The sequence below is a fragment of the Rhincodon typus genome, chromosome 11, assembly GCF_021869965.1.
Source record: "Rhincodon typus isolate 14 chromosome 11, sRhiTyp1.1, whole genome shotgun sequence".
NCBI lineage: Eukaryota > Metazoa > Chordata > Chondrichthyes > Orectolobiformes > Rhincodontidae > Rhincodon > Rhincodon typus.
Genome location: NC_063342.1, coordinates 43,387,555 through 43,406,049, shown reverse-complemented (window position 1 = coordinate 43,406,049; position 18,495 = coordinate 43,387,555). Strand labels below are relative to the sequence as shown.

The window sequence follows — 18,495 nt, the reverse complement described above, 5'->3', positions numbered from 1 at the left end:
TCAAAATTTCTTTACAAAAATCACCAGCTACTTATTTACCTCGAAATATATCTCATAAAAAGATCCAAACAATTTAACATTGAACTCAATTCACTAAATTGACACTATTTCTAAGAAAGGACCCAAGGATAGGAAGCTTTTCTGAGGCTTTTTGAGATGTAACGGGAAAAATAGTTTCTACACATCACATATATATATATGTTATAAAATAACATTTTGCAACATTTTGCTGGACTTGGTACAAGGATAACAATTTCCCTGTGGGTTGAAAACATAGAGATTGCTTTATGTCCATGTTGTAACAGGGCAATGATAGCTACTGATAGTGAAAAACAGTTTGGTCTGTTCTCCAGTGCTAACGTCCCTGATCTTAAAAAACAGCAAACGGATTCAAACACACTTCCTAAAACTGTACCAATTTGTTTACACTTCTGTGGGTAAGCCATGGGTGAGAAAGACATTTTGGACTTGTGCAGCCATTTAATCCGCAGCAGGTTTCGTTTTGATCTTCAAGTAATTTATCCTTAATTTCATGCAGGAACACGAACAACTCAGCTACTCCTCTACAAGGTCCAAATCTTCCAGTGTAATCATTAATGGACTGAAGCATGCTACGAAATATGTATTTCAGATCCGTGCTCGGACTGCGGCTGGATATGGCAGTTACAGTCAGAAGTTTGAGTTTGAAACCGGAGATGAATGTAGGTTTATGTGGATTGTTGCCCATAACTTTTCCTTTATGTATTCTTTAGCACTTAGACATGTTGTTACTTGTTTTGCTCTTCTTTTTAATGTATTTGTTTAACATCCATAAGTTTTCTAAAAAAGTAACAAAACTTTATTGTTTCTTTTTGAGGAAATTCATAAATACCTAGCAGATTTATCCCATAATGTGCTATGATGTTATATAATCTAGTGTTTATGTTACATGTTTAACAGATTATTTCAAAAACTATACAGCACTAGCAGATTACAATCATTCGATTGGTTTCAATAATAACAGCTATGTTTTTTTACATGTCTAAATTCTAGCTAACCATTTCACATTTAGTTCTACTAAATCTTTTTGCTGCATAACATACCTCTAAAATCAGGCAAAGTAAAAATGACACATACTAACAGTAAAGCCATTCATAATATCATTTGGCACTTTTACCAGTTTCTTTTTAATGTTAACTTGCATTCCCTTCATTTAATAGGCTGGTACCTGGAGGAAAGTATTTCCCCTTGATCAATACATTTGTGTTCCAGTAAAAATGGGAAAGAGGTTGACAATTGTATTTCATTCCTGAATACCTCTTTTATAAGACATGGTTCAGATTTTTGCTACTTGCGAGTTGATTTGTATGCTGAATTGGATACAAACTGACACAGTTGAAAAAAGAAGCTTCCCTATTAAGTTCTCTCAGGGACAAATGCATCAAAACCCAAAAGTTTAAGCAAAATGGGTGAGAAATTGGACTCATTCAGATATATTTTTGGGTATACGAGTAGCCTCGGAGTTCCAAAATGATATCCATGGAACGTGCACAAGCACAACTGAGGAATAATCCCACCTGACACCATTTGATACAGGCGTTAGCAAGTGTGTATTGACTGTTCACCAGAGCAGGTAGCTCATGATGTCAGTCAGTCAGTTGGCAGTAGTGTTACTTTGGACCACTGTGCTCCAGCCAATGCCCTTACATAGATTTTCACATCTAAATATTCATTCAGCATCAGGAAGGGCACCAGCAATTACATTATTTAATGGAATTATTGTCTACTTTCAAGTTAATTGTTGACTGATTCTACTGGTTGTAACTTAGGTTCAGGTCAGGGAATGGAATTGGAGAATAGGTGTGTTAGTTGGGTCATATTGCTAAGAGGGAGGAGTCTTGCGAAAGATAGATAGAGTGTGTTGGTAGTTGGAGGTTAGTCTGGAGGTGAGTTCAGTTCAGGTGGAGAAATACTTGGGAGTTTGAGATGGATGGTTAAGTGTGAGTTGATGGAGTCAGAGGCTGAGGGTAAGTTGAGTGGTGAGGTCAGATCAGGTGAGGGAGGAGTTGAATTGTCTAGGGGGCATAGTTGGAGTATCAGGGGAGTTCGTCAGGTGGAATGAGATCGAGTTGATGGAAGGAGTTGTGGTTTCAGGTTTGGTAGGGGGCAGTCTGAATCTGGGGCTCAGGAGTGATGTGATTGAAGATAATTAGGGGTCTAGTTACCTAGGCTTTTCCAATCTGGGAATTTTAAACTTGGTGGTGGGAAACTATCTAGAAACAATAATTTGTGACAAATTTGATAGTCATGCAGGCAAATACGAGTTAATAAGGAAATCCCACATAGGTTTGTTGAGGACAAATAATGTTTAATTAACTTGATCGAGCTTTTGATGAAGTAACAGACAAGGTTGATGAGTGATGCTGTTGATGTGGTGATTATGGTCTTCCTAATGGCATCTGATAAAGAGCCACAATGCAGACTCTTGAACAAACTTACAGCTAATAGAATAAAAAGATCAGCAAAATGATTACAAAATTGAGCAAAATGGAACAAAGATTGCAGGCGCTGAAGATCTGAAATAAAAACAGAAATTGCTGAAGAAACGCAGCAGGTCTGGCAGTATCTGTGGAGAGAAAACAGAGTTAATGTTTCGGGTCCAGTGACCCTTCTTCAGAACTGTTTCAAATTAGACTTGAATTGTTAACTCTGCTTTCTCTCCACGGCTATTACCACACCTGCTGAGTTCCTCCAGTATATTTTCTGAAAAGTAAGAATATGGAGCAATAGGGGAGAATTTATGGGGTGAACTGCTTAAATACAGAGACAGCATAAAAATAACAGGCTGAAAGGCCTCCTTCCATACTATAGCCAGTCAATGATTATTTCATACAGAAGGAAGTATTTGATTCCTTAAATCTCCAGACTTACTGCAGTATTGTACTGTTCTGGTAATTAAGGAATTACAGCAATACTAATGCTTAGTCTTTCTTGAATTATGTTCTTAAATTTTCTTTTAAAAAAATCTTGATAAGTCAAAAGTTAGCTTTGGTTTCTGTTAACATGTCAACGTGTCAAATAGTTTGGAGGCATCTCCCATCATTAACGATAGAACAGGTTCACAAGGTGAAATCAGTTTGGGAATTCTCAATACTTTTGTAACAGTCCCCAGCACAAAGCTATGTTCAAACATTAGAGAATTGTATTGAGAGAACACAATGAACACTGATGTGGAAACGTCCCTGATTATGGTAACCAGACTTTTCTGAAATTGCTATTTAAGAAACATGACGCTAAGTATTACTCAGCACTGTCTTAATTTATCTTGCTCACAAATTTTACAATCACATAGAAGACTAAGCTGGAAATTTTTCTTAAAAAAGGCATACATTGACCGTCTGTGGTGGTTGTCTTTTCTTTCCTCAGTATCTTTTCTATTAACATGGTAGCAACTCTCTGTTCAAACTCTTTTGAAACAGAATTAATGTAATTACTTTTAAAGTTTAATTTAGCCGGAATAATTTCGATCCTCAATCCAAAATACTCATTGCCCCATGCACTCCTCTCTGTACTCTCACTAGCAAATTCTCTGGTCCAGCAAAGGCCCAGTTCCAAGGCTGCCAGTTTAGGAAGATAAAAGTGGACAACAACAAGTGTTAATATTCTCCTACTTGATAATAATTTCACATCTCTAACTGAAGTGCTATATGTTGGGTGAGAATAGGATGAGACTTGGCTCAGACGATTCTATATTTGGTTCTTGCTGCTAAAGAGAAACCATGAAAAATGGCACTTTGCTGAGCTACTGAAGAATGACTCAGACCTACGGTACCATACCTTAGCAAAGGGGCAATGTTTTCAAGAAAGGAGGAGAAATTGGAAAGGAAAGTACCTGAAGCAAGTTGCCATTGTTTGAAGTTGATTACTTGCTGCATGATTAATGTTGAACATGTTTCATTATTGATTAACTCCATGGAGGCAGCATGGTTGTTCAGTCGTTAGCACTGCTGCCTCACAGCCCCAGGGACGGGGTTCGATTCCACCCTCGAGCGACTGTCTGTGTGGAGTTTGTACATTCTCCCCGTGTCTGCGTGGGTTTTCTCCAGTTGCCTCCCACAGTCCAAAGATGTGCAAGTTAGGCAAATTGGCCGTGCTAAGTTGCCCATATTGTCGAGGGATGTGTAAGCTAGGTGGGGTAGACATGATAAATACCGGGTTACAGAGATGGGGTGGGTCTCGGTGGGATGCTCTTCAAAGGATCTGTGTGGACTCAATGGATTGAATGGCCTGCTTCCACACCGTAGGAGCCAGGTAATCCATATGCCCACTTCACTAGCTAGTTTTATGTGTTGTTGTCCAATGGCATCTAATTTATAGAGACAATCTCACAGGTAAAGGAATAATTATGCCTTCACGATTGCATCATCATTTTTTATGATTTAGTTTGTGTCTCAGAAAATTAATGACAACCAAGTTCCTAGCAATTGCTTGATTCTCTGGCATCTCTGTATAAATAGAACAAATGACACGTGCTTTAATGTATCTCTGCTCGACTTCAGTTCCATAATGTCTGAAAGGATTCAAATGGTTTCATTATCTTTGCATAAATGCTTCATTGTGTTATACCTGAAAGAAACTCACACTTCTTTTCTTTTATCCTAAGCTCTTTATGTTAATTAGAACCAAGTGTTTTTCATTAGTAATTCATTCTGCAGTAAGACAATATGTATTAATGTCTCTTGAGCCCATTATAAAAATGCCATTCATTTTAAGAAACTCTATATGCCAGCCACTGCAAATAATATGTTGCTAAACTTTTGCTGACAAACACATGATGGGAAGAATTTTGGGGAGTTAAGTACTGCACATATGCAAAATGGTAAGGGTAAACTTAAACAATTCAGTTTGTAATATTCTGCTGATGTTTGTTGTTGTTGCAGTAAAGAGCTCTCACAAATATAATTAATAACTTTCCTTGCCCAAACCAGTCTTTAAATTCAAGTTTATGACCTTCAATGTGTAATTGTGCATTTTCTGGGCTCTATTGGAACTGCTCTGAAAATGTTCAATAAGAGTCGGAACTCTTTGATCTGGAATCCTGGCAAAATTATGCATTTTTGAGTTTCAGTTGTGAAAGGCAATGGTGTCCTCCAAGTAAATTGTACACATCTGTCCATTATATTCACCTTAATGAGCTATGGTAATACAATGCAAAATGTCTTAAAGCAGTGTCTAAGACAAGTTCAAAGATGCAGAAGATGCATGATGCTGCCTCATAAATCAGTGCACAATGCATTCCTGTTATTTTGATTGAGTATGATAATAAAACTCATCACACTAACTAGCATTAAAGACTTAACTGAGCGTGACTACAAAATGTTGGTTTGTCGGCAATTATGATTATGGAATTGCTCTTTGGCTGAAATTAATTGGATTCAGCCCCTGATAATTGGTTTTATTCTGTTGTTTTGCTACTGCTATTAAAATTTTACTACCCTGCCAAATCCATGTAGAAGAATACAAGCCGTTGTTATTGCCTCCCACTACTGCACTTTGACACTAAGTCAGCGATCATGCTGTCTGATGAGCATAAAAAATTATCCCAGCATGATCATCAATTCTATCAGGGTTTATGATTATCAGAATTGAGGACACAGATATTAATATTTTTGTACAATTTATGAGGTCTTGTTGAATCACAGCTTTCAACATTTAGAAAATCTTGGCAATTCCCTACTTCCTTCGGTAGGATTAAACAATCAGAATTGTACGGTGAAGCTCTTCTTCAATTTAAGATCTAAATGCACTATAATGGTGTTGTGTCCTCGACTGTTTATTACAAGCTGACAATACAAATTAGCATAATGGCCAGGGATTTCCTTGCAGCTGCTCAACCACCATTACTTTGTGATTTACGCATGCTAATAGGAATTGCGCTGAAGTTGTAAATACAGAGCAGCAACATAGCAGCATCTCTGAGGAATTTCCTGACCCATGATGGGGCCATAGAAGACCACTTGCCATTTTTAAAAATCTTGCTCCCATGCTAATACTTTCATCCTAGCCTGTTGCAGTGTTAGCTGCAAAGCTTGACATAAGCTGAAGGAATAATACTTCAATTTTGTTAAGGCACTTTACAGCTTTCAGGATTCAACGTTGAGTTTAACAAGTTTACAGCATGAATACTGTCCTTCATTTTGATTACAACTCTCCTTACCCCTCCACTCCATCCCAAACCCACCTGTGTCTTATTAGTGTCTTACTTGATTTGCTCTCAACAGAGCTAAGCTATTTTCTTCTCGTCAAACCTGTCATTAACACCTATTTTACATTGCAATCACTCCCTCACCACCATTAAAGTGCACTGGGCACTTTGTCAACAACATTAAAAAACATTTTTTCAGCACTTTCAGCTTCAAAGATGAGTCATTGGACTCAAAATGTTAATTCTGTTTCTCTCTCCATAGATGCTCCCAGATCTATTGTATTTCTCTAGCATTTTCTATTTATTTTTATTTCAGACTCCCAGCATCCACAGTAATTTTCTTTTATTTAAGAGAGAGAAGAACTTGCTGTTATGCAATACCTTTCAGAATATTAGCATGTTCCAAACATTTGAAGTAAATTGTTAAAATTTGAGAAATGTGGCAGCCAAATGCACACACCGAGGCCCTACAGAGATCATTGTAATAAGGAGCAGATAATGGCTCAGACTTTGCTGTATTCACGCAATAGCTGTTGGGCCACTGTTAATTGGACCTGCCGGTGATCATTTAGGTTTGACAATAGTTTTCACTACAAGTTACTTTACATGTGAAATGGAAATGACATGGCACCTGGATACAATATCTGGGACATAAGTGAACAGTGTAAGCAACTGTGTACATCTTTAATCAATCAGATTGAAGGATGGTGAAATATGCAGCATAAGGCTGCAAATTAGAGTGGGTGCATTTAATGCCAAATCAGATATGGAAAGAGAAAAAATGAGAGAAAGATATTTTGATTAAGAAAGAAATATTGAAAAGGACTGGCAAAGAGAATATTTTTCGTATACTTTAAGTCTCCGAACTTTAATCCTGAATAAATGAGGTTTTTTTTATTGCTAGGGAAGGTAATTAATGGTAATTATTACTGATCATGTTATTGAAAAGGTACTTAGATCTGAAAGGAGATAATTTTCTATGGTCAACTTATTTTGTATGTCTCATGTAACTAAAGGTGCTTCGTGCTACCCAATGAATGTAATGATAAAATCAGAGAAGCCTTTTTTTGTGAAGCTAAGTGTAGAGCAGCGCATCTCCAATAGAAATTCCTCGATTTTCGTTTTTTAATTGTGTATCTGTTCTCATTTGAAGTTGCAATGGCCAGACCTAAGCATCGTTAAGAAAATTGTGTTTCAGTGATGTTGGTTAATTGGCAGGGCACTGGGGAGAACTACCCTGCTTTCCTTCCAAATGTCCGTTGTAATTTTAAAAATGCACATTTTGGTGGCTGCTGAAGAATTCAAGTTGGACCTGTAACAACCGATTTCAGTAAAAGTCTATGAAACAAACCTTAAGCTCCTCATTTACACACGGCAGGGGCATGGCACTTGTTTTAGTTACCCACCAGGCCTTAATTGTCAATGTGGATGCAGTTCTAAGAAGTCCAACATCAGAAACAGGAAGTTCTATGCTGAAATCAATACTTTTGACTCTGTTTTCTTGTGAAAATGTAACAAAAGACTAAGCACTAATCCTTGAGTTTAAACTAATTTTCCAGAGTTTGTGTGTGTGTACAAATCAGCAGTGTGCATAAATTTATATTTCCCTACTTGTTTCCAATCCACCCTGATTTGAAGATATTGGGACAGTTAAGTATTTATGGGCAGACAGTTATGTGGTGGTAATGTCAATGTGTTCTGTTCCCGAGGACTGCAGGGCACATGGAATCAAATCTCACTATGACTGCTGGAGGGATGTAAATTCAATTTATTATTTAAAAGATAGTCTCAGTAATTTTATAAACCTCTATAAGGTCACCCCTCAGCCTCCTACACTCCAGCGGAAAAAATCCCAGTCTATCCAGCCTCTCCTTATAACTCAAACCTTCCAGCCTCGGTAACATCCTTGTCAATCTTTCTTGCATCCTTTCCAGTTTAGTAACATCATTCCTGTAGTAGGGTGACCAGAAATGTATGCAGTGCTCCAAATATGGCCTTACCAATGGCTTGTGCAGTCCTAACGTGACATTCTAACTCTTGTACTCATTGCTGTGACTGATGGAGGCAAGCATGCCAAATACCTTCTTCACCACCCTGTCTACCATATTTGTCGCTTTTTTTGCTTTCTTGAGTCCAGGTCCACAGCATTCCTCTGAAATTGCCTAGGAAGCCATTCCATTTAAGAACAATTAAATGGGGCAATGAATGCTGACCTTGCCGAGATGCACATATCACAAGATTAAGAAAGGAAAGTTCTACCAATGTGGTCTTCATCAGTTTGCTCTCACTTTATATTGTTACTATAGCTTGGGTGATCAATCATATGTGACACTATATTATGTTAAACTGACTGACAACCAGAATAATTTAACATATTGAAACTGGAACACTGTGGAAATTCAAAATGGAATGGACTGATGTTACAATTTAAATTTATATCTACTGGCTATTATTTCTGATATGGCTTATCAATTAACATATTTGCAGTGATTTTATTGTAATTAATGATGGCATCCTCATTATCACACATTACACATGCTTGTATTCAATGTCCACCATGGTATCCGATGACATTAAAGGAGAAACATATTCTCAGCATAAATTGTACAATAATATGCTTAACAAAAATTTAAGTGGAGGTCTATAATCTTATCTCTGGATAATTACATAACAAATGCTAGTAACCTTCCACTCACTAAAGTTTTGATATTAGTCATTTAATTGTTTTTTTTCATATACATTTTTCTTACCTCTTCTGCTTTAAGAATATTTTATTGCATTTATTGCAACTTGCATAAAATGGTACCAGTTGTGTTATTATACTTCAGTATCCTTTTCTTTCCATTTCTGTTCCAGCATCTGACATTACCACAGAACAAGGGCAAGTTTTGGTCATTGCAACTGCTGCAGTTGGAGGATTCACTCTTCTCGTTATCCTCACCCTGTTCTTCTTAATAACCGGCAGGTAGTACATTTACTGTGTATCATTTAATTCTATGCTTGTAACGACCTTTATTATTATATCTAACCAGGCAAAGTATGCTGGTGATAGATTTTAATTTTGTTGGATGGTGAAATAAAAATCTGGAGAAAAGTAAAATTGACCATTGATTTAATATCTCCACAAGGTCAAAATCTTCCCTGCTGTTGTTAAGATGCAGTGTTTTCATATTTTGGTTCATTTCTGAATATATTTACACAGTTCTGTAAGTTTTAATTGTTATCTTTTGTTAGCAGGTGAGACAGTTGTTTTTTAAGTTGTATTTTGTAACCTTAGGAAGCTACAATTTACAAATTAGCAGAATACCGTTTTGCAATAGTCAATTATTAACCAGGAGCAAGGATCTGTAACTCTTCATTCAATTCAGCATTTCTTTGCATCTATTCCACCAGCTCAATGCAAACTGCTATTTAGAGTTAAATTATAAAATTGAATATTATAAACATCTACGCTGTGTCGTGGGTCACTGTGGATAAAGTATGTGCACTTAAAGTTATGAAACATTGCAGTTACTTTAGAGGTGGTAACAGTTAGTGGTCAAAGTTAGAGACTGTTAAGCATGCTGTTTCTGGGCATTTTAAAAACTTCACCATCCCTTCACTGTCTTCAAATGTACTTTCCTGTGATTGATCGGTCAATAGGTCTTGTTGCTCGCTTGGTCAAATCTGTGGACCAAGTAAATCCCAAACTGAAAATTGGTGAACAGGTCATTGGTGAATAAGTGCTAATGATAGAATTGTTGATAATTGCTTCACCACTTTACTGATGTTTGAGAGTGGGCTAATATAATGACCAGGTTGGATTAATGCTGCTTTCTTATACAAAATCCTGGTGAGTTTTTCCAGCTCTATGGGAGTTTAAGGAGTGTGAAGAAATGTAACGGAGAGTGTTTTTGGGCCTTGTAGCCTTTACTTTGAGCAGTGAATGCCATCATTTTTCGATGTGACTTGCTGTTCACTGAATTGTGTAAAGATAAGCTTCTGCAGAGATTGCTGAAAATGAGCAACTGGTTGACACTTTCAGCTGAAGATAGCTGTCAAGTTTCAGCTTTGTTTCTTACTTCACCATCATAGAGTATGGTGAATAAACACATAACCACCTCCTCTTTATAGCTGTTTAATTGTACAACATTATTCATGGCTGAATGTTATAGTATTTTGGAGTTTACCCTAATCTGTTGGCTGTGGAATTGCTAAGTAATTCCACGAATGTGAAAAATGCTGTTATTATTGTTGTAAGGATGAGGTTGTGCTTCCTGATTATGAATATAGTTTAATATGGATTTGACATATTCAAATCCATTAAAAGCTCACTCATTGAAATCCAGACAAAAGGAGGACCTAAATCAACTTGTGTAGTAGCTGTTTATTTGGCATCCAGGATGTCTAGCCACACTGCTGATGGGAAGTTCACCACACACTAACTTGGTAAGTGAGTTTATAAATGTGCACGGGCCAAATTACTTCCAGCAATACACAGAGCAGGAAGATTAATGACATTAGTCTGCAATGTTGATTTGATTTTTGTGTTGCCATTTTCAACATAGTGCTGTAGCCTGCACCTTGACCTAACCTTAAATAGCTGAATACATTTGAAATGTCATGAAGAACTCCCATCCTCCCACTCTTGTCTACTAAATGTATCATAAACTACTTTTAGATTAATTATAGGATTATTCCTTTTGGTTGTTTGTGTATTGAGCACATCTTCTGACATTTTACGATATTTTTCTGAAGCTTAAATCATCTAAAGGGACTGTTTGTTTGGCACTGAAGGGTAGACATCCATGATTTACTGAGCCTTCCTCTTAGAATTGTTCATAACTGGGAGAATGAAGAGAGGTCACCCACAGCAGAACAAGCTGTTAGCAGCTGGAGGGGAGGATGAGCTCTCAGCTGAAAACTGTGCCTCCAAGGGTTACTAGCAACTTTCTTACATCTACTCAAGTGAAATCTAGTGCTTAAGATGCCTATGCTTTGCTAAAGAGCATCTGACTTAAATCAGACAGCTGCTGCTTCCATTACTGCAACTTCTGGACAGGTTAATGATAGCAATTCCTGTACATTTTAAGGTCGCTATGGCTCTTAAATCCTATAAACCTGACTCCTCCTTGGTGGGCTTTCAGTACACCAAATGATGTGTATCCATCAGTCTATCATCATAGCCCAGCCTATTGAAATCCTCATCTGCAACAGATCCAATCTGCAGCCATGCCCTTGGGTAAACAGGCAACTGTGCTATCCTTTCACCCTGTCTGCCAGTCACACAGTTATGCCCAGTGTCTCACTACACACAGATCTCTCTTGTGGTTTGCAAATGTAAAGGAGGAGTCAGAAAGCAGAAACTTTAGGCCAATTATCCCAACATCTTTTGCTGAGAAAATGCTGTAATACATTATTGAGGAAGTAATAGCAGAACAGTTAAAAAAAGAATCATTCAATCATGCAGAGTTATCAGAATTTCATGGAAGGGGAAGTTGTGTTGGAAAAATTAATTAGAGTTCCTTAGCATGTAACAAGTAGGTTGGAGAAAGGAAAACCAGCATTTGTAATATATTTGGATTTGTAGAAAGCATTTAATAAGGTGCTGCTTTGTAATAAATTAGAACTAAAAATAGAGCTCATTGCTTGAAAGCAGCATGTAAGCATGGAAAGAAGATTGGCTGACTAATGGTTAACAGACAGGAGGACAGATATACTTAGATTAGAAGTAGCTTAGAGAAGGTTCATAGGAATATAGGAACAGGAGTAAATGATTCAACTCATTGAGGATTCTCCACCATTTATTATGATTGAGGCTAATCGATTTCTTGAATGCTTTTCCCACATTATCCCATAACTCTTTATGCCATTGATAATATGAAATCTATCAACCTCTACTTTAAATATATGCAAAGGCTGACCTTTCACAGCCTTCTAGGGTAGAGAATTTCAAAGATCCACTGTCCTCTGAGTAAAAAATCAATTCCTCATCATAGTCCTAAATGTGTCCCCCTTATTTTAAAACTATGCCTTCCAGTACTCCCTTATTGTTCAATTGTTTGATTCTTGGGCTGAAGTATTTACCTTATGAGGAAAGGCTGACCAGCTTCCATTTACATTCATTGGGATTCAGAAGAATGAAAATTGCTTTTGTTGAAAAATATAAAATTCTCAGGGGGAATGACAGCTGTTCAGATATTTGCCCTCATGGAGGAATCTAGAAGTAGGGATCACAGTTTCAAATTGAGGGGTTTCACATTTAAGACAGAGATGAGGAGGAGAAAATTCTTCTGTCCAAGAATGATTAATCTTTGTAATTCTCAACTCCAGAGAGCAATGATGTGTGGATCATTGAATATATTCAAGGCTTAGTTATAAAGAATTTTATTCCACAAAGAGTGAAGAGTTATGGACAATAGGCAGTAACATGACATGAAAATCACAATCAGGATAGATTTAAACTTATTGAATGGCTGGACAGTCTTGAAGAGCCAACTGGCCTACTCCTTCTATTTCTTACATTCCAGTCTATCCTGTACAAAGTACATCATGTCAGCCTTTAGTTTGGCTCCTGCAACTGCAAGATTGAGTGAGGACCACTGTTCATCTTTCTCCTTTTTTTTCTCCCACTGACTGAGAAGACTCCAGTTATTCAGCATCTAAGATGACAAAGATTTTGATGAAGGAAGAGGAGAAAGTAGGAATTGTGTGCTTTTACCAGCTGTAGCCTGAGTCAGAGGGAATGGATGAGGCATGGTGTTGCATTTGGTAAAATATGCCATATGAACTTGAACTAATTCATGCAGACAGCATGTTTCAGATTGTTAAATATTTTCCACCATTGCATTCAGGTTCTCCTGGCAATGACCCCTGCCATTATTGCTTTTCACTGCCTCTCACTATGAGAGTCTGAGTGACTTCCTGCCTCCTACAAGTATAAAATATCAATTTTCCTTTCTATCTCTTTGGCCAAGCCCTTAAATGGATTGTCTGAGAATCTTGTATTTATAGCTATTGCTCAAAGTATCAGAATACAACATCAGTTTCATATGACTCCTGCCATTCCTTGCACTTGTGCACCTCCTGTTTAAGAGGCGTTGACTATGTATAATCAGTGTTAGCCATTTATGATATTTGCTACCTTCTAATGTGTGTAGCCAATGAATAGTATGGGTAGCACTGGCTGCACGAAGCTGTCATGTAACACAGCAAGAAGTTTGCCAAATATTGGACGGTCATGGGTTAATCATGCACTACCATCTGTGCTCAAATTTTCAGCTTTTATTCAACTTAACCCCTTACGTCTTGCATTCAGGGTAACCAATTCTGAACCATGTTAATAATTAATTATCAGAGATTGCATTTCATGGGGCTTGTTTCGTTATTGTACAGACACAGAAATAAGAAATTTGCTGGCTAGGAAATTATCTATTTGAATTATGGCATTTTCATCTGAAACTATATTAGCCATGGTGTAATATTTATAACTGAATGATTGAATCTGTCACCTACAACTGATTTAGAAGTATTCAACATAAGTACCGTCACAAGACTGGATGTAGGTTTGCAGTCACAATTTCAGTGTGTTCCTGATTTTTCTAATACTGAAAGAGCAAGTGAAAAGAAATAATAAATAAGGGAATTGAGAAATAATTCTGTGGGAAATTGGGCAGCCTGGCATTATACTGAAACATGGAAACTGGGGAGATCTTAGGTGCAGTCGCTACTCTACATGGAAATTGCTAATCACAGCTAGAATGGGGATAATAATGTTCCATATGATTTCAGCATTCTGAGCCTAGGCTAGGAAATATTGTCCCATGTACATGCTTCCAACTCCTCTTAGAAAATCCCTGCTTTCTTTCAGGCAAATCAAGTGTAGTTCAACTTTTGTGTAGTTGAATTTCACACCTAAGGGACAGCTTTGTTGAGTTAGGAACCAGGACCTACAAGAACAGAAGAAAATGATACATAACAAGAAATGGAACAGGGGTAAACTAAAACGTTTGGTGTATAAACAAAGTTGGCTGTTTAAGAAGAAAATTGTTTGCAGATCATGCTTCATGATCCCAAAACTAATACTGTTTAAAAAAAACTCACTTTTCACTACAGAAAAACATTTATCTCCTGGTTTATTTTATTTAGCTGTCAATTGATACAGAATAATTTAGATTTTAATTGAAGTACAGCTTTATGCTCTTCTTGCACTTCCTACATATATTTTCTTTGTTCCTTCAGGATTTACTTTGCCTCACTTGAGCTCCTATGAAACAAGCATTTTTTTTTCCAGGTGGTATTCTTTGAAGATCAGGCATTAGGGGGTGTATCAAGGGAAGAATTTGGAGAAGACAGAATATTTTTCCTTATTATAGATAACTAGCTAGCTCAATAGAAGTGACTAAAGTGTTAAAGGATTTAGCCTCTTTCGGGAATCAACTTATCTTAACTTTTATTTTCCCAGTTTTCTACAAGAGGTCTGGGATAACTGAGCCATAAAGTTGAATTCCTCCTTTGTGCAGATTTAGCTGATTTAACTTGGAGTTGAAGCTGAATGACTATATTTGTTGTTTTGACAAAACCAACCAAGGTTTGTTTGGAATCGGAAAAGTGATGAAAGGTGTTACGGCATATCCGATGGCATATGTTCACTAATAACCTGCTCACTCGTACTCAGTTTGGTTCTGCCAGGAGGTTTGCCAGTTGGCAACAGCCTCAGTATACCCTTTGGCCAAACAGAGACAAAAGATGAGCTGAACATGACTACACTTGGCACCGAGATTGGAGTTATACCTAACACAAAGGCTTGTTAAACACCAATCTTTTAAGTCCCAGGACATCACTGCAAAAGTTCCTCATGGTACTATCCTAGGCCCAATGATCTTTAGAGACATTTGCTTCATCATTAGGTCATAAATGGGAATATTTATTGGTGATTACTCAGATTTCAGCCTCATTCACTTCTCAAACAGTGAAACAATCCAAACTCACAGCAGTAATACCTGAACAACATTCAGACTTGGACAAATAAATTTGTAATATCATTCACACAAGTGTCAGGCAATAAATACCTCCAACAAGGGAGAATCTAGGCCCTACTTCATGATTCACCACACTGCTGCTCAATCTCCAACCATATACCATCTGGGGATTTCCCATTGATTAGAAATGTAACTTAAGAGCCACTTAAATACTGTAGCAAAAAATACAAGTGGAAGATGGGTTTCTTTCCAGTGAATGACTCAAAATCTAACTCTTGAAAATTTGTTCAACATCAACAGGGCACAAGTCAGCAGTGTAAATGAATGCTCTCCACTTGGCTGGATGGGTGTAGTTCCAACAGCAGTCAGTAAGCACAACACCATCCACAACAAAGCAACCCATATGTCAACATCACATTTATCACCTCAAATACTGCCTCCATTACCAATGCACAGTGGCAGCAGTGTGTACCATTTGCAAAATGTACTGCAACAGCTCACCAACACTTCTTTGGCAACTCCTTCCAAATTTCTGACTTTTAATACCCAGAAGAACAAGCACATTTATCAGAACATGACCACTTACAATTGTCACCTCAGTTTACAGACCAGGCAGATTTGAAAATATATGTTCTTTCATCATGACTGGGACAAAATCTTGGTACTTTCTCCCAGCAGCACTTCTGTTTTTGTAATTCATTCAATGTGGACTTTGTTGGATGGGCCAGGATTTATTGCTTATCCCTGGGTGCCCTTGAGAAGGTGGTAGCCCTTGAGAAGGTGGTAGTGAGTTGCCTCCTTGAATCACTTCAGTTCATTCGGTAAATCTAGACCCACAATGCCATTGGGGAGGGAGTTCCAGGATTTTGACCCAGTGACACAGAAGGAACAACATTATATTTCTAAGTCAGTATTGTGAGTGGCTTGGAAAGGGACTTGCAGTTTGTGGTGTTCCCATGTTTCAGCTGTCCTTGTCCTTCCAGATGGTAGTGGTCATGGGTTTGGTAGGTGCTGTCTAAGGAGCCTTGGTGAATTTCTGTACAATAGCTTGACTGTACAAACTACAGCAGATGATGGTGTCATGTCACCCTAACTTTTCGAGGGCACTTTGAGGTGAGTAAGAAATGCTGGAGTTGCTAGTGATACCTACATTCCATGAATGAATATAAAAAATTATATTCAGTGAGGTATGAAAGTGTTGGGAGAGGAAGAGGATGACATTTGGATGCAACACAGTCAGAAATTTTCAAACCAATGCAAAGAATGATCACTTTCACTGATTTGGATTGAGTTGAGTTCAGCAGAAACCTTCCAATGCCTGTGGAACAGTGAATCAGAAAGTTAATTTTTCTTTCCCTACTGGGAACCACTGACACTTTGTTACTGGGAAAATAATTTTAAAGTTTAAAGCTTTGTAATCATGATTTTAGCTTTAAATTCTGTAAGGATTTCAGTCCAAGCCTTTGCTATCCATGCAGTTTCACTCCCAATTGTACATTCTGTACATGTTCTACACAAAAGAGAGTCTGATTAAATACAGAGCTTTCATTTACATTGCACCTTTCACAACCATAGGACTTCCCAAAGCTCTTTATATCCAATGAAATATTTTTGGGATAAAATAGGCAATCAATTTGCATCCATCAAGTTCCTAATAAACTGCAATGAAATGAATATAATCTGTTCTAATGGTGATGTTTGGGAGTTAAATATAATCCAAGACACCAGGGAGTGCTGCAGCGAAGCCACAGCTGATGCCTTAGATTTTTTTAAAAATTACATTTGAGACCATGGCCGAATTTTATTTACTGTTGATAGAAAATAAGATTTACCTTTTTAAGTACTTTCATAGTTTTATATTTTCCTTTTAATTTGTAAATTTTCCTGCATCAATGCTTTTATAAATTCAGCGGAAGGTCCTTGTATTTCATAGTTAACATTATGAGACTTTGAAAAGCATTGCAATACCTTCTAAGTAGATCCCAGGCCTGGAGAGTATGCAGTTATCTGTCACCAAGAAGAAACTTAGCAGAGATGTAGATTTATAAGAAAGGGTCTGCATTCCATCTCCCCACCTAGTACAGCTTATTCGATGGAAACCTAAGACTATAGCATCATTCTAATAGCCTGTCTGGGATGGTGTGATTGTATATTCATTAGCACATTCAAATATCTACTGGATTAATCACTTCAATTACCAAAGTTGTTATCGTAAGCATATTACATTGGGGCAGTATCTGCACCATGTTTTGGGAGTGTTCTATGTTGTTCAAATGAAAACTGTTAAATGAACCAGTTAGTGAATACGACTTAATCCTTTCAATGCTGAAAGCCCTTGGCATCATTTCGACGTATCATATCACTCTTTTGGATTCTGCATTCAAATTAAAAATCGAAAGAACTGTGGATGCTGTAAATCAGGAACAAGAACAGAAGTTGCTGGAAAAGTTCAGCAGGTCTGGCAGCATCTGTGAAGAAAAAATCAGAGTTAACAGTTCGCGTCCGGTGACCCTTCCTCAGAACTTTCATTGCAGTTCTGAGGAAGGGTCACAGGACCCGAAACGTTAACTCTGATTTTTTCTTCACAGATGCTGCCAGACTTGCTGAGCTTTTCCAGCAACTTCTGTTTTTGTTCTGCATTCTCTTTTTCTGTGTTATGGATGGTAGACTATCTGTGATTCAGGTACGAAGCATTGATATTTTAACATCAAATTGTCTATGCACCAGAGCATCTTTCAGGTCCTCATCAAGCTTGTTCATTAGTGATTGTGAACCTGCTATTCTGTTATTTCATTGTTGCCAAAGCAGTTTGCTGCACCAGAAAAGATTCAGATCTCCAGCTGAGATGTTATTAACGTTTCCAGAAAACATGTTTATCTTAAATTTGAGATAACAAGGTGTAGAGCTGGATGAATACAGCAAGCCAAGCAGCATCAGAGGAGCAGGAAGGCTGACGTTTCAGGCCTAGACTCTTCTTCGGACTAGGCCCGAAATGTTGGCCTTCCTGCTCCTCTGATGCTGCTTGGCCTGCTGTGTTCATCCAGCTCTACACCTTGTTATCACAGATTCTCCAGCATCTGCAGTTCCTACTATCTCCGAAACAAGTTTATCTTAAATTTTGTGGGCTCTACAAAGTTCATAAGATTTTTAGCACCGTTGCTAAAATTTCTTGTTCAAATTCCTGTTTTACAATATTGCCTTCAAATAAGATTGTTATGTTCAGCTACAACTGTAGCTTAATACAGTAAAAAAAATTGAGAAGTCTGGTACCTGCTGGTCCCTTTCAAAGCAGGTCCCTTGTTTTCAGCGGCAGCAGCGCGAGCCAGAGTGCCGACGGGAAGGTAAGGTTGT

General features: G+C 37.6%; 1 protein-coding gene across 1 annotated transcript in view; it reads left to right on the top strand.

Annotated features, from left to right (window-relative positions):
- Positions 1-18,495, top strand: part of epha6 (eph receptor A6) — a 590,517-nt gene that overhangs the window by 484,192 nt on the left and 87,830 nt on the right. Inside the window, exons 7-8 of the mRNA XM_048603194.1 lie at positions 539-701; positions 9,041-9,149. Coding sequence (XP_048459151.1) covers positions 539-701; positions 9,041-9,149 — 272 coding nt within the window. The remainder of the gene's footprint in view (positions 1-538; positions 702-9,040; positions 9,150-18,495) is intronic.